The sequence below is a fragment of the Lottia gigantea genome (genome assembly GCF_000327385.1).
Source record: "Lottia gigantea unplaced genomic scaffold LOTGIsca_45, whole genome shotgun sequence".
In the NCBI taxonomy this organism is placed as follows: Eukaryota; Metazoa; Mollusca; class Gastropoda; family Lottiidae; genus Lottia; species Lottia gigantea.
In genome coordinates, this window is record NW_008709577.1 from 82,094 (window position 1) to 97,880 (window position 15,787).

The window sequence follows — 15,787 nt, forward strand, 5'->3', positions numbered from 1 at the left end:
ATCTCAACCTGTTTCCCTTCACTGAACAATATATATATCATACTTTATTCAAATCTTTTTACTACTATGGTCCTTCTACATATTATAGTATGTCAAACTACTAGACCAATAATTAACTTAAGTCCCAAGTATTTCATGCCCGCATGCCCTGGTGCACACGTTAAACAAATTACACGGAGTGTATCACAGTTTTAAAGATACAGTCAAACTTCCCCAAACCATATTCCCTGTAAGCCGACATCCTGCTATGAGTTTGAAACTCCTGACTGATTTAATAGAAGGAAACTCTTAATAAACCGGCACACCTCTAAACCACAATACACCTTCAAAATAAGGTCCTAAAGTGGCTAATCTTTAGTTAATTAACCTCTCTAAACCAGCAACTCTGGATTTTATTTATCTGCAATTTGTTGATGTCCGTTAATTGTATTGATGACAAGTGCCTTGACAAATTATCAAACAAAATAATTACTTACTAATTCAATTAAAAATTGATGTCCATTGTACTTATTAAACATTGCTTAAGCTTATATGGACCAACATATGACCAAGGATGGAATAAAAAAGCAGGACAATTCCGTTAATCAAAATCTCATCCAAAGTATGGCAAAATCAAGAGTAAAAGTTGTGTGGTAGTGGACTCCTCCAAAGAGAAGTACCATCAGGTGTTTCGAAAAGAGTAGGCATACTCTGCTTCGCGTGACACCCGCCACTACCACAATGGTAAAAATCGTGAGATACAACCAGATACAATTCATATCTGACCAAACAAATCAGCCAAAATGTCAGAAACAGATTTAATGTATTTATAAAGGAGTTCTGCAAAACGACAATAAAATTTCCCACATGATATTTGAAGTTTGTGTGTCAAGTAACCTTGCATAGCAGACGAGCTGTAAACTCTGGAACTCTGTTTGATTAGCCTATTGCATAATAAATGGACTACTTCTCTAAGCAAACATTTTCCATTGGTCCAGTGGGATACCTGTTAGAGAGGTTTCACTGTACTCTGTTCTGTGATATATTATCTTACTATAACTTGTACTAGGTAGAGCTTTAAAGTCTGTATACCACATGTAAAAGCTAAGTGAAAGTACTTTGACAACAATGTCTTTCCTACAATGACTAGAGCATGGCTCACTAACAATATGCTTCATTAGAACATGATAGTTGACTTGGTGCATTAACAATCTACATTAACCTGAAATTCATCTAAAATTCAAAAATGTAAATGCCTGTAAATGAAATAACAAACATTAATTTGCCAAATACTTATAATACTTATGGATAAACTTTTCTCAACTAAATACAAATTATACAAAGCAGCTTTTTCTTTATTATAGCACAGGACAAAAAATTGTTTTGATCATTGTGAAAACTAACAGCACTGTAAATGAGTAGTCCTTGCTTCAGACCATGCTTTCCATTAGTTAAGACAATATAAATGTTGCTTGTTAGGATGAAACTGCCATGAACACATTTCAAATTACACATAGTAATGAAATGTTTTTTTTGTTCAAATATCTTTATTGTGCAGTTACTTGAACTTGAACCTGTTTCAGTTGAGGAAATATTTCTTGAATCATCAACATGGTCAATTTGGGTCGCAGTCTTACCGAAGACGAATGTTGAGTTGTCTCCAGCTCTACAACTTTCTATTACTGGCTGAAAAATCAAATTTTCACTGAGTTGTTATAAAAATTTAGCGTTTAGCTAGCTTTGTTGCCAAATGTGTCATGTTTCCATCATTCAGAAACAATATAAGCCATCACTAGATGTGAAACAAAATTGATAAATGGAAATATACTAATTATCTGCTAATGGGAAAACCTGGTTTTAGAGTTAAATATGAGTCTCCATTGAGTAAAAACTGACTTGAACTGTGTTTTACAAAAAGCTCTTTTAACTCGTTTTCATTTAACCATCACAAATTTTCCATATGATAATTGCTTATTATAGGCTGATTTGGAAACTTGAAAATGTATTAACAATGATGTTATATACAATATTTACTCAATTTTTTTATTCAGAGAGCTACATAGAAAACAACCAGATTTCACCCCGCCATTTCCTCCCTGTAAAATCTTGTAAATATCTACTTATTATGGTGTTTGTTAATTGTAGGTATTACAGAATCTAGGAAAGGCTGAAAGAACAACAGATGAGCAATTTGATGAACTAGTGATAAAAATAGAAAGACAACAAGAGTCAGCTCATCACTTACAGAAAGAATTAAAAAAATATTTACATGCATTAGAAGGTGAGTCTCATCTCAATTTCTTTTTTTTGAAAGGGACAGATTAGCCATTTTGGGGGTTGAATTTGGGTCTCGAAAATATGTAAATACTAGAAATACTAGAAATGTATAGAAATCTCATAATTCCTTCAAAAATACCTTAAACTAGGAGTTTCACTTTCTATTACTATATATGTCTTTTCTATATATGACAATCCCAATAAAATGTCATTTTAACTTTCAAACGCGAATAATTCTGGACACACAGAGATTTGAAGGCTAAATTGCCTGATTACTGATTAGATTTAAAAAAAATCCCAGTTTCTAAGAAAAAAGTATAATTGGTCAAACGAATGGCAAACCTTTCCCTTTACACTTGAAAATATGCATGTATTCATCAAACTGATTGTATAAATACATGTATTGTACATCATTATGTCATGACACAAGCATACTTTAAATACTTATAGGTGTGAGGTGAGGTCTTCTTTGTGATATTTTATTATAGTCATATACCAGTATTATCTAAACCCTAAACCCTACACCTACTCTCTCTCTGACAACAATGATTTCTGAATTGAATTTTGACAATCATTTTTCCATGAATTGAAATACCAACTACAAAATAATACAAAGGTCTTAGATTGCCTTTGGGTTGATGAAAATGTTAACCACTGAAAAAAATACCATTTGTAAAGATGATTTTATAGAGGGGAATTTTCAGTCCGAAAAGTGAGTCATTTTCACGTGAATTTTCAAGGAGGGAAGTGTTTCTATTTTAAATGTAAAATCATTGAACCTTGTATTCCTATGGACCCAAAGGCATTCTAAGACAAATGGCATACGATTGAAAATTTTATTTTAAATATTTATGAAATGAGAGCAAATATCAAATCAGAGTTTAATGTAGTGAGACAATAAATTCTGATATGGTTTTGTGATTTTGCTGATTTTGCTAATATTGAGTCCAATTATTTTTGTACTTCCTTCATTCAATGGAAAAAATTAGATTTACCAGCAAGATCTGTGTTGTTGAGTGAAATATTGCTAAAAACTAACAATTTTTGATTGATAGATTGGCCTTCTAGCTTACAATTTTTTGACATGTGCCAAGGTTGGTATAAAGACACATGGTAGACTTACCTGAACAATAAAAGTGATGACAGCAAATAATTAAATAAAATACCTGTGAAATATAAAACTGATCTATAAGATTTACTAGTTTTATAAAAGATACAAGTGTCAGATTGAGGAAAGATTATTAATTTCATCAATTTTCTAATTAGATATATTTCTATAGGATAGGTTGATAATTGAGTGTCAACTGATACCTGAATCTCAAATACTATACATAGTTACAGTTTCAAATTCACGACCTACTTTTCTCTTTTATATTTGTTGATACGCATTCTTTGTATTATTCATAAAGAATTAGAAGGTCAAGTTGCAATATGATATTATGTTATTTAAAAGGGACATGTATTAACATAATGAATGGCCCAAGCCTTTTTCAACCTTTACGATACAATTACTATATTGTATAATATAAATTCAATATATCGCATGTCTTTGTTCATGCATTATTTGGTTTCTTATGTAGAGACAGAGCTGAAACAGGAAATATAATTCAGAAAGTTTGAACTAATATATAATCCATTATATATTAACATGTATATACGCCCACATTATAATGTGGTGATATATTGTAATCGCCCTGTCTGTCTGTTCACATTTTACTTTTACTCACTCTACAGGCTACAATTCTTTATGGATTCTTTTCCTTTTTATGTTGTGGGTCAATGTCATTATGAAGATGATATCTATCAATTTTCAGGATCATCTGATAATTTTTCACCAAAATGTCACATGCAACTTAGTGTATGAGCCATATAGTGCAACTTATATTCACTCCTTAAGCAACAATTCTTTATGGATTCTTTTGATTTTTATATCCCCACACATAGTATGGAAGCATATTGTAATCCCTCTGTTCACACTTGGCTCATGGCTCACTCTACAGACTACAAACAATGATCTGTTCTTGCAATCAAATCTGCTGGTGTCATCTTACTTTGCAAGGCTATATTATTTTTATTATTTTGTATTAGACACTCTATTTTCGAACAGGTCATATAAGGGGAAAGTTATAGAATGTTCATATTAAGGTGCTTTCAGTTGCACAATTTTTGGCATTTGACAAATCAGTTAAAAGAGTCAAAACAATTCAGTAGAAAATTAGACTAAATTATTATTTAATATACAATCCTATATGTATAATTTCAACTGCACATACCCTAAAAAACTGAAAGTTGTGTGTACATTACCAGTATTTCCATTTCTTTAAAGATGAGTTCAATTATTTTCATTTATGAATATGAAAATGCTAATACTTATATGAATAGAAAGTAGAGGTGTTCTAATGACTAGGAGAAATACTAGTTTGTCTCACATGTTCATAATTAATTCAAAATTAGCTAAATTAGAAGAGAATTACCAGCAGAATTCCAATGAGTGACCAATCAAGAAAGGTCAAAAAGTATTTTTTTTTTTATCCAAACTGTACATACATGGACATTTATGATTGGGTAAAACTCTTAATTATATGCAATAAGAACATAATGATACAATTAAGAATTCATGATAATTCATTAGAAGCACCAAATAATTTGCTCAATTTTATACTAAAAATTAATCAAACCCATCTTCAATGATGTTGTGGATGTATTTTACACTGACTGGCAAGCTATCTCTTTAGATGTAAAAGGGCAATAGGGTTTGTAAAAAGAAATATCAAACAAACAGTGGTCAATTACAGTTGTTGGTTACCTATAAATAGTTGCACAGGCATTAGGATTAGACCTGAATGCGATAAAATCACAAATATTTTACCATTTACACTACTACAATTTCGAGTATATTGAGGACAGTTCAATAACAAAAGTGTAAACAATCTTGTGTTCTCAGATACATTTTAATGTATCTCTTCACGAAAGAGTTCGTTAGAGACCTTCTAATAACACGGATGAAAGCAAATTCGTCTGCTCACAGAAACAGTAGAAAATGTTAAGGGGTCAAGATCCATACACAAAGTTCTCAGAAGGCTCAACTGTTTACACTACAAGGTTTTTATAATGTAAACGGGGCTATTGCGTTAACTCTTTGAGAAAGCTCATGTTTTTCTCTTTGCTTTTAAACTGAATATTAGAGGACTATATGACTTTTATTGTAAACACAATGTATATGTTAACTTTAATAAAGACATAAAATAGAATTTATGAATGAATTAAAGAAAATTCGATTAAGGTTGTGAAAGGTGTGCATTGTTCCATGAAATGAAATGTAAACTTGTAGTAAAATATAATTGATAAAAGTAGAGTATATTAAACTACAACTATAAAAGTACAGAAAAAATCTGACAGTTGTAGGGGTTATTTACATATTAATATGATGAAATTACCCTGAGGCTTCTATTACAACAATAACTGAAATAGTTGAGTCAGTTTCCACAACAATTTATGACAGTTTTTATTTTTACCTTAGTTCAACCAAGCATGAAAAAAACCTAAATATTGAGTTTATACTATAGAGTATATAATACTGTAAAGTACTTAATATACAACAATATTTATGCACATCTGGTCCATTTCTTAACATAAATATAAACAGTTGACTGTATTTCTATTTCTAATTATGTATTATAAAGACAATTTTTATTGGCTAGTTTTTAGTTTTGGAATTCTGTTAACCAAGTGTTCAGATAATATTGTTTTTAATTTCTGTTGATTTTGAATCTGATAGATAACTGTTCAAATACCTATTGGTAGATAAAACCTGGAAATTCCTATACAGTTACTTATGTCTCTCCAAATAGTTGTACCATTCCTATTAAGGTGCCCAAAATCTTTCAGTTGTTACCCTGATATGTTTAATAACTCTCAGTCAAATTCCCTTGACCATAAACTTGATGACCTTCTGTTCAGATAACTCAGTTGTTAAATTCCTATTACCTTTTACATGATGACCTATTAGAAGTCAATGGTATCCCTGATATACATAAAAAAGCACCAAAACATCTTTACAACTCCTTTAAGATAACTCTCAGTTGTTGAATTCCTATTACCCTAAACATGGTGACTTTCTGTTCAGGTAACTCTAGAAATTCTATTCATGTTAATTTGACCTAAGTTCTGTTCCATTTCTATTTCCGACCTTATGTTAAAAAAAATGTTATCTGAGCTGTCTACTTCCTATAAACCTGAAAATGATGGCTTTCTGTTCAAATAGAATTGTTTATGAACACTGGATCTGAATATTTGCCTCAGACAATCATCAGATTACTTTCAGATGTCTAATCTGATCAATTTATTATATATTTTAACTATGAACAGTCTGTTGTCAAAAATCAAATAATTTTAGTGAGAATGATATAATTTCATGGTTAATTGAATGTCAACTGCTTTTTTTTGTATGCAAAGTTAAATTTCATTTCACTTTTACCTAATTGAATTATGTAGTATTGTTTTGCCCAAGGACATGTCATGGAGTGCATCACATTTTTCTTAAATTTGATAAATGATTACTATAATAGATAAAATAGGGTTGAAGTTTGGAGCACATAAAAGCTTTGACGTTAACAGAATGCAATGCACATTCAAGACCCCCTGACAGTTGGAGTGTATAGTCTTATACTGCTGTCCTGAAATAATATTGATCATTGTACTCTGTATGGTCCTAGTCTTTTTAAATGTAGAACAGTATAAAAAATTCATTTCAAAGTTGTCTGACAGTAGTTTTTTGAAAAGTAATTTAAATTTAACAGTTTGTATCTTCGGATCATTATCCTATATGACTTCATCTTCTAAAAGATAGTGGACCACAGCCATATACGCCCACCACGGCATGCAGAAGGTAAATATTCAAGATTTTGGGGCAATGGCAATAAATCTGCTTCTAATGGTCGAAAATAGCTCAAATTCAAACTTGATCTTCGTTTTTATGAATATGTATATACATACCGAATTTCATTTTATTCCATCAAAAAATCTAGTTTTTAGAGCGTTTATAAGCAAATGTTGACGGACCGACAGACGAACAGGGGTGCCAACAATATACGTGCACATAGAGAGATGTGGGCGTATAAAAATATATAATAGTGAAAGTATACCTAAAGCTTCAAAGATAACCATATGATATGATAATAAGATAAACTCATGATTAATTGTTTATACAGTCTGTATATTTATTAGTTACACATATTGTAATCAACTATATTTCAGTTACCATTAAAGGTGACACGCCAGATAGAACATATATTTCTAATATAATTCAATGAAAATCGCTAATTAAAAGCACTATACAGTAAAACTTCTCCTTAGCACCGCATTCTATCTATCAGAGTTTCACTCTAATACATATATCACTTAGTGGATGTCCTTTACAAGTTTCCTATGATTAAAGAGAAATTGCGGGAACAGCTTCTAAGGTTCAATGGTGTTTGCTTGTACCCAAATGACTATTAAACCATGAGGTTAGGTACCAGGGATCTAGCTCTATAGAAAGGTAAACTGAAATAAACATTCATCTGTTATATTTGTATTTTCAGCACTATCAGCAGCAAGTAAATCATTTTATTCAGCAGTAGAAGAAACATACGAGGCAGAATGGACAGAAGAAAAAAATTTCAGCGAAAATTTAAAGGTTGGTATGAAAAATATATAAATGAAAATTGTTTTTGATTGTTTTTGATTGAACTGCATTATTTGATAAATATATTATGATACAGTTATTTCAATAATGATATTAGTTTAATTATTTACCATTATTTAAATGGTTTATTCAGATATGTGATATTTTTTTCGATATAATACAATGCATGTGATTTTTTGTATAATTTTGTTTTGAATTTAATTTCAGGCTTCAGAGACATTATGGGTAAATTATCTCTCCAGATTACATGATAAAGTGGTTGATCCTATGTTAGCTTATCAGGCTTCATTCCCTACATTAAAGGTATTATTATAGATCATTGGATATATTCAAATGTTTTGTTCACAGGATTGAAGTGTTCATGAATGAGAGGATTCCTTCTGTAATTGTTAAAATGAAGTTGAAAGGATTAGTCTAGTCTAGAGCTAAATTTAAGCCATCTGTATCACTTTTCAGTAGTAATATCCTATATCTGGTTCTTAACAAAGCGTACCACACCCATTTGGACTATCACCACTTCAGGGCATTGATTACACTCGCTTGCAGTAATGATCTTACTCTGTTTATTATTTATCTAACTGTTTCTAGGCTAAGATAAATAAAAGAGGTCGTAAATTGATGTATTATGATAATGCTAAACATTCTGTTGATGTTATACAAATGGCAAAGAAGAAAGATGAGGCTAAAGTTCATAAGGTATGTGCAATTAACAATTTGGGCATGGGAATGATGTATTGTAGGTTATAGCCAAATATAGATATTTCATAGAAGCTTTCCAAAGGTTCCGACAAGGAATGGAAGCCCATTACACCTGAAGGTCTATAAGTAACAATACAACTTACTTACTATTGAGTCACTTCACAACCCTTAAGAGAGAAAGAAAATTCCACATGTAAATTTTTGTAATGAACCCTTAGTATATGAGTTAACAATATTCAAGAAATGACTAAAAAAAATTTTATCAGCAAGACAGTAAAAAGGGTATTATGTGAGGTTCTAAATATGTGGAAATTGTCTGGACAAATGGGGGGTATATATTGTCGTCACCAATGTCTGTTGGTCCTAATGTTGGTCCACAATTACTCGTAAACACTGGCACAATTCTTGAATGATTTTTGAAGAAACTTGGTATGATTGTTTGTAATCACCCAAGGATGAGCCCTATTGAAAATCAGAGAAATCGAAATATATTAGGATGAGTTATTGCCTTTGTTCTTGAAAACAAGTTCAATTTTTAGCTCTCCAACATTCTAGATGGCACAATTCTTGACAGATTTTTACAAAATTTGGTAGTATTATTCAGCAAGAGATAAAGATTGGCTATGCCAGTTATCCCTGATTATCTGTGACTATATTCGTTCGTGTTTGAACTCTTCAGACTGATTAGACTCACTCACCTCACTCAGGTGAGTCTATTACCAACCCATCTGCCAAAGCAAATGCTAAAGAAGTGAACCTATCTATCCTAAGACACACCTGTCGCCTCTCACTTCCATTTACCGAGACACTCCAGTCGAAATCTTGACTTATAAATAATCAATCGACTAGGCACTAACCTGGACTAACACAGTTTACAGCCAATAGGCCCTCCATTTAACTCCATTGGATTATCAGATTGAAAACTTTCCAACCACTTGGGATCAATGACAAAATCTAAATCTGGACACCCCAACTTCACTCTTTATTAGTATTATTCAGTATCACCCCAAAAAGTTTAAAAGACGTGTAAGACTGAAGGTTGAATATTTCATACTGGTATTGTTACTGCCAAATATTTTTATTTAAAATCAAAGCTGCCAGTGGGCATATATTACCTTGCCTGGCAAGCTATCTTTGAATTATGCAGGCACATGAAGATCTGTCGAATGCCAAACAGATATATCTACGTATTAATAATGAGTTACATCAAGAATTACCAGACTTCCATAACAGTAGAGTTACATTCTATGCTCAGTTGTTTGGAGATTTATTTGATATAGAAAATACTTTCCACGGTGAAATAGCCAAGGTAAGTCCTTGTAGATTGAAAAATGTTCATAGACCATAATACCATTTAGTTAATTGATTTTATAAACATACATTGATTGGAGGATCAATGTTATTCACATTTTAGATTTGTTCATGTGTTAAAGTCACCCTCAAGTGACACATATAGAGCAGTAATATATAGTAGGATGCTAAAATTTTTTTCCCAGGCAGCATTTAAACCTACTTATTTACCAAAATATAAAAAAATGACAAGTCACTGTGTTTTATCTTATCCAAAAAGAAAGTTTGTTGTAGCCCTACAGGTTCTCAACAGAATTTGGCAGAAGACATTTTATTAACATTAAGACTTCATTGGAGATAAACAAACTACTTGTCAATAACTCAATTGTATCTTACTGATATATTTTACATCAAATTACAGATAGCTGATAGTGAAACTGAAATAACAACAGATTTAAAGAGAGATTATAAAGATTTTGTATATACACCAAAAAGACCTATTAGTAAAGCATTTTCTAATGAGTAAGTCATCATATTTTATTTTATATTTATTCAATGTTTATATTTAGATTATATACTTTATGTTCTCTAATGAATAAGTTATTATGTTTTGTCTATGATATATTTTATGGACAATCTTAGTCTGTTCAGCCTTTCTTTTGATGGTCAATATAGTCTTAACTTTACTCAACCTTAATCATTATTATAGTTAACCTAACCTAAATTTGTTGAAAAAAAACTAGTTGAACACTTAAAGGATATTTTGAAAAGTCTAGGCTTAATGAAATATTGTGAGTAACATAAGGATTTCAGATATGATTTAGACTCTAAATTTATTAAGTGATATTTGTAGTGAAAATAGAAATATCACATACTTTTCTTGTATATCAGATTTCTTGATAGTACCTATCGGTAAGTTTTACCTCATAACCTCTCACTTTCAGCTTTATTTGTTTTTATTAACAGTTTATTATCAATATTTCCCTTTTAATTCATTTTATTTTGCTTAATTAATTGCACTGACATTATTTTGACAAAAAAAACTGAAATTTAACAGTTTGTGTATATTTTATATAACATGTTAAGATTTTGCTTTATCACTTAATGCCTTTCTCAAAGCAATCTTCAAAACAAAAAAGCCAGTTTTGAAATGATCTACAATGTGATTGATGTGAATTGATAAATTCCACAAGAAAGACTACTGGAGTACCCGGGGCCTATAGCTTTATAACTACTTTCAATTTAGCATGCATTTTAATGTTGTAAAGCAAGCTGCTTGAAGAAGAATTAAAATGAAATGGAGTGTAATTGTTTTGAATATTAAGAAATTAAGAAAATTTTAATAAAGACATTTTATTGCCCTAAATTTGATATGTCCATATAATCCCATGCCATTAATTTTAGCTTACCTCCAGTTAAATCTTCTTTTTTTAATGTTTTTGAAATATTTAATGCAAAATATATGACATCTTCAAACCCTGATAAATATCTGTCCATTGTTATAAAAAGATAATTTCATGATGACAGTGCCAACGACTCTTTTTATGGAGGGGGTGTCTCTGGTTAAACTAAAATTACACTGAAGGTGAAAAATGAAAGTTGATGTTGAACTTAAAGGCTGCATGCCAGTTGGAACCCATTTACAATTTCAATGAAAATAGATAACAATGAGTTTAAATCCATCATTTACCTTTAATGTCTAGATAACCCAAGCTAAATATTGCAAATTATTGTTTTTACAGTAGTGATGAAGAAATAAATGGTCATAATAGTTTTGATGAGACAGCAGGTTCCAGTTCATTTTCTGACAGCAACCCAAATTCACCAGTTAAAATAAATGGTGGAGGTTAGTACAAGGTCCTGTTTTTTTTTCTTAATATAACAATACAAATATAACAAATTTTAAAATAAGTGAAATTAGTTTGCAATGTCTTATTCATTTACTTAGATAAATACTTTTTTTTTGATATCTGGCCGTTTTTTTTTAGATAAAACCTTTCAGGTTAGATTCCATATGTAATCCCATATGAAATTGAAGTGAAATTTGCAGTATTATAGTTTTAGATAAAAATAGGTTTTTTTTTCTAATAGAGAACATCTACACAAATCAAGAAGTCATTAATTCTACCCTGGAATCTAAAGGGTTAAAACAATTTAAACCAGCAGAAGACAGCAGTAAGGAAAATGTAGCTGAAAAGAAGGAAGAACCTAAAAAGGTATTGATGACTTTAAGATTTCAAAAATTATTCTGTGTTCTTTGACTTCAATCAGCATTTTGACAAGAATCATTTGCTTTATTTTAGCTTGTTTCTACTGTATGAAATTTGACAGGTATGACTTTCTTGATGAAAATAAAAATTGTATGAGGCTTGATCATTTTGAATCATTAATTTCATAGGTTGAAGAAGCTAAAGTAGTAGAAGAAATCAAAGTAAATGGAGCCCAAGGAGATGTTAAAGAAAATGATGCACAAGAAGATGTTAAAATAAATGGAATACAAGAGGATGAGAAAGTGAATGAAGCAAAAGCAGACGCTAAAGAAAATGGGACAGGAGGTCAACCAGATGTACCCGATTATCCCCCACCTGAACCACCTGCTGAAGATAATACTCATATAACACCTTCTGAAACACCTGAAGATCATCATGATGATGTTAATGTTTATGATGAACCCAAAAGCCCAAAACCAAAAGAAGAAGAAAAAGAAGATGTTAAGGAGGTAACAGAAGAAGAATCAAAAAAAGAAGAGAAGCCAGTTTATAAAAGTCCTGCTTCTAATCAACCAGTTAAAGAAGCTCCACCAAACTTACTTTATCAGGTAATTTTCAAATCATAATTTAAAATCATGGATTCAAAATCTCGCAAAATTACACCTAACCTCATGACTCATGAGCTGAGAGCTAAAACTCAATAGTGATAGTAAAATTAGCCTCACTCAAAATCAATTTTGAAATAAGGACCATCCAGTGTTCTCTTAAAGTAGGACATCAAACGATTTTCTATCGTTGACAGGTACAAGCAACACATCCATATAATGGTGAGGATGTTGATGAACTAAGTTTTGATACAGGAGAATTTATTTGGGTAATACCATATGAAAATGAAGAGGAACAGGTAAGGTTGTTCTTCTGGACATAATTCTAATCATTCAGATGGGACAATAAACTTCACCCAATAGTACATATTTAAAAACCGAATTGTTAAAGAGTAGTCTTATATTGCTGTCCTAGCAATACCTTCCTCTCAGTACATTGTACACTGTCCTTCTATATCTATCTTATCAAGAGCAGAAAAGTAGGACATAAACTTCCAATTCCAGCTGCCACCATGAAATGGATCTTTAATTTGATGAGAAATTAGTCAATGCCTTCGCAAAAATAACTCCAAAGTCTTTAGAAAATTCATCTAATAATTCATTTCATGAAAAAATTAAGTAGTATTCATTTGGAGAAGTTATGGTGGTTGCTTAAACTAGACTTCAGTATAAACACAATTGATACAAGATACTAATATCTAATTATTTGTATTTTGACAGGATGATGGTTGGGTAATGGGTATAAAACAGTCAGATGGTGTGAAAGGAGTCTTCCCTGAAAACTTTACTCGTAAATTACAACCATGAGATAATATTTTAGAATTGTATTATTATTGACTCAAATTGATCTGATTGGTTGAATTATTAACCAATAAAAAGAAACCATTCCAACTATTTATCAGAGTTAAAATGGCAATATTCTCCATATAACAAAAAATGATTCTACAGTAATAAGATAGGTTACATAGCTACAACAAGGAATTTTAAATGAAATAAGAAACAGTTCAAGTATTAGTTTACCAAGTGTCTTATTGATTAATCTATGCAAATTATCCCAGCAATATAAAAGATGTAATTATATAATGCAGTCCCACCTACAACTCAGGCTATCAAATTTTTCACATATAAAGCCATCTTTCTTTTTTTTCGATTTTCGATAAGTTGTTAAGTTTTTTGAAATAGTGAAAAATTATTCATTTGCAGATTGCTTTTTCAATATCGTGCCCTAAATTTAAGATATCTGTGATCTCTGTGTTTGGCCGTTTCAAGTTAGATATATTTCATGCACTTGATTACTAAGGAGATATTGTGTTGCATTTTCGTGTTTGGTTATTTTTTGCTATTTTGCACAACTTTTGCATCACAGTTTCTTCGTTTTTCATATATTATTTGCAAGTTGAGAATTGGCTAAGATTTAAATTAATACAAGTTCATGTATAATATGCCTAAACTCATGGAATTCAGGATTTCATTTGACAACAATACCTCATTATCCTTTTATCATATTTTATACACTCATTATAGATTAATTAGTACTTATATTAGCCCTCGTTAGTACCTGTAATTATTTGTTATCTTTGTACTTAGTAAACAATAACATATAGGCTAGACTATTTTATATACTTAAATATAGGGGTAAATTGTACATTTCCATTTCCATGAGCATATTTTATATGTTACTCAAATTTTAATATGGCAACATATGTAAAAATTGTGCACAAATGTGTATGATTTTAACATGAAATTGAGATTGTATATTTTGAGGAAGAAAAATTGTAATTGGAACAGAAAGTTGGACTTAGACTTCCATTTAAGTTGTTCTGATGGGGATTGGAACATGTGTCAGTGGCATTGACCTAATCAATTGAATTCGATTTGTACTTGGCTGTGTACTTATTTTTATTCTTTGATGTAACTTCAACATCAATAAATAAAAGATATTCTTATGGATAGATAATTTAACAACATAAGGGTTTGGTCAGCCTTAACACCCCTTATTCATCATATTTAGCTTTGTTTTTGTTTTTATTATCATTTGTTTGTATTTTTCTATCAGTATTTAATGTAATTGTTTTGAGCTTTGTTTGTAAATTTGATATTTAAAGTAGCAGAGGTAAATTTTCATATTTCACACAAATACTTTTATAACACAGCAAAATAATGTTTAAAGTGAAAATCTTATAATATTGAAGTGACTCCAAGTACCTGTTTTTAGTGTGATTGGACTTCCCCTTATGCTTATACATATTTTTCTGTAATATTTTATGTTAATTCCTGCTCAGCTTGAGACCACATTCCATTTGACGTAATATAGCAAGTATTGTATATACAGCATAATACTGATATCTAGTATTCAATTAATGAGGTATTGTCAAATATGTTTGATAGAGAATCAATTTGGAACAGATCCAAAAATTGAAGGAATAACTCAAATATTAAGCAGAGATATACCTGAAAGTTTACTAAGACATTTTGACGGGCATTTTGAGCATGAATTTTATATTTGTTCATTGAATGTGAAGACAGCTTGGTAGATAGTATGGATCTTGGTGACTTTATTTTATTTCAATGTTTATTTGGTTTCACTTGATTTTAAAGCAGCTGAAATAAAAGCCTATTTTAGTTAACAAGTATTAAATTGCAAAAGAGTGCTGAATTTATTTTATATTTTCATTATTGAGACTATTTTAGATTTTATGTATTTTTTATTTATTTATTAGTAACTAACTGAGAGATGATATTATTAATATACTATTCATATAGAATAGATTATTTCATTCTTTAATGTACTAGTACTTACTGTCGTGTCTTTTGCCTTAGAATTTCTTAATTTTGAAAATTGCTAAAATGAGTAAAATTATTTTTGTCTGTAATAAACTTGTATGTTTGGCTTATTAGTGACTAATGAGTATTTGCATGGTTGAACCTTTTGAACAAAAAAAATCTTGGTGTGTCATTAAAGCTTTGTTTTGTTTAATTTTTGTTCCAATTATGCAACTGATGGCTATATGGGCTTTTTGGCATATTATAATGCATAACAA

At 30.4% G+C, this 15,787-nt stretch overlaps 1 protein-coding gene across 1 annotated transcript; it reads left to right on the forward strand.

Moving 5' to 3' along the window:
• Positions 1-2,124: 2,124 nt before the first annotated feature.
• LOTGIDRAFT_123818 (hypothetical protein) lies at positions 2,125-13,553 on the forward strand (the record flags this gene model as incomplete). Its single annotated transcript, XM_009060882.1, has 8 exons — positions 2,125-2,260; positions 7,839-7,933; positions 8,159-8,245; positions 8,531-8,638; positions 9,789-9,954; positions 12,391-12,749; positions 12,944-13,045; positions 13,467-13,553. Coding segments are annotated over 8 exons (1,140 nt in total), but the record flags the coding sequence as incomplete, so codon positions are not given.
• Positions 13,554-15,787: the final 2,234 nt, after the last annotated feature.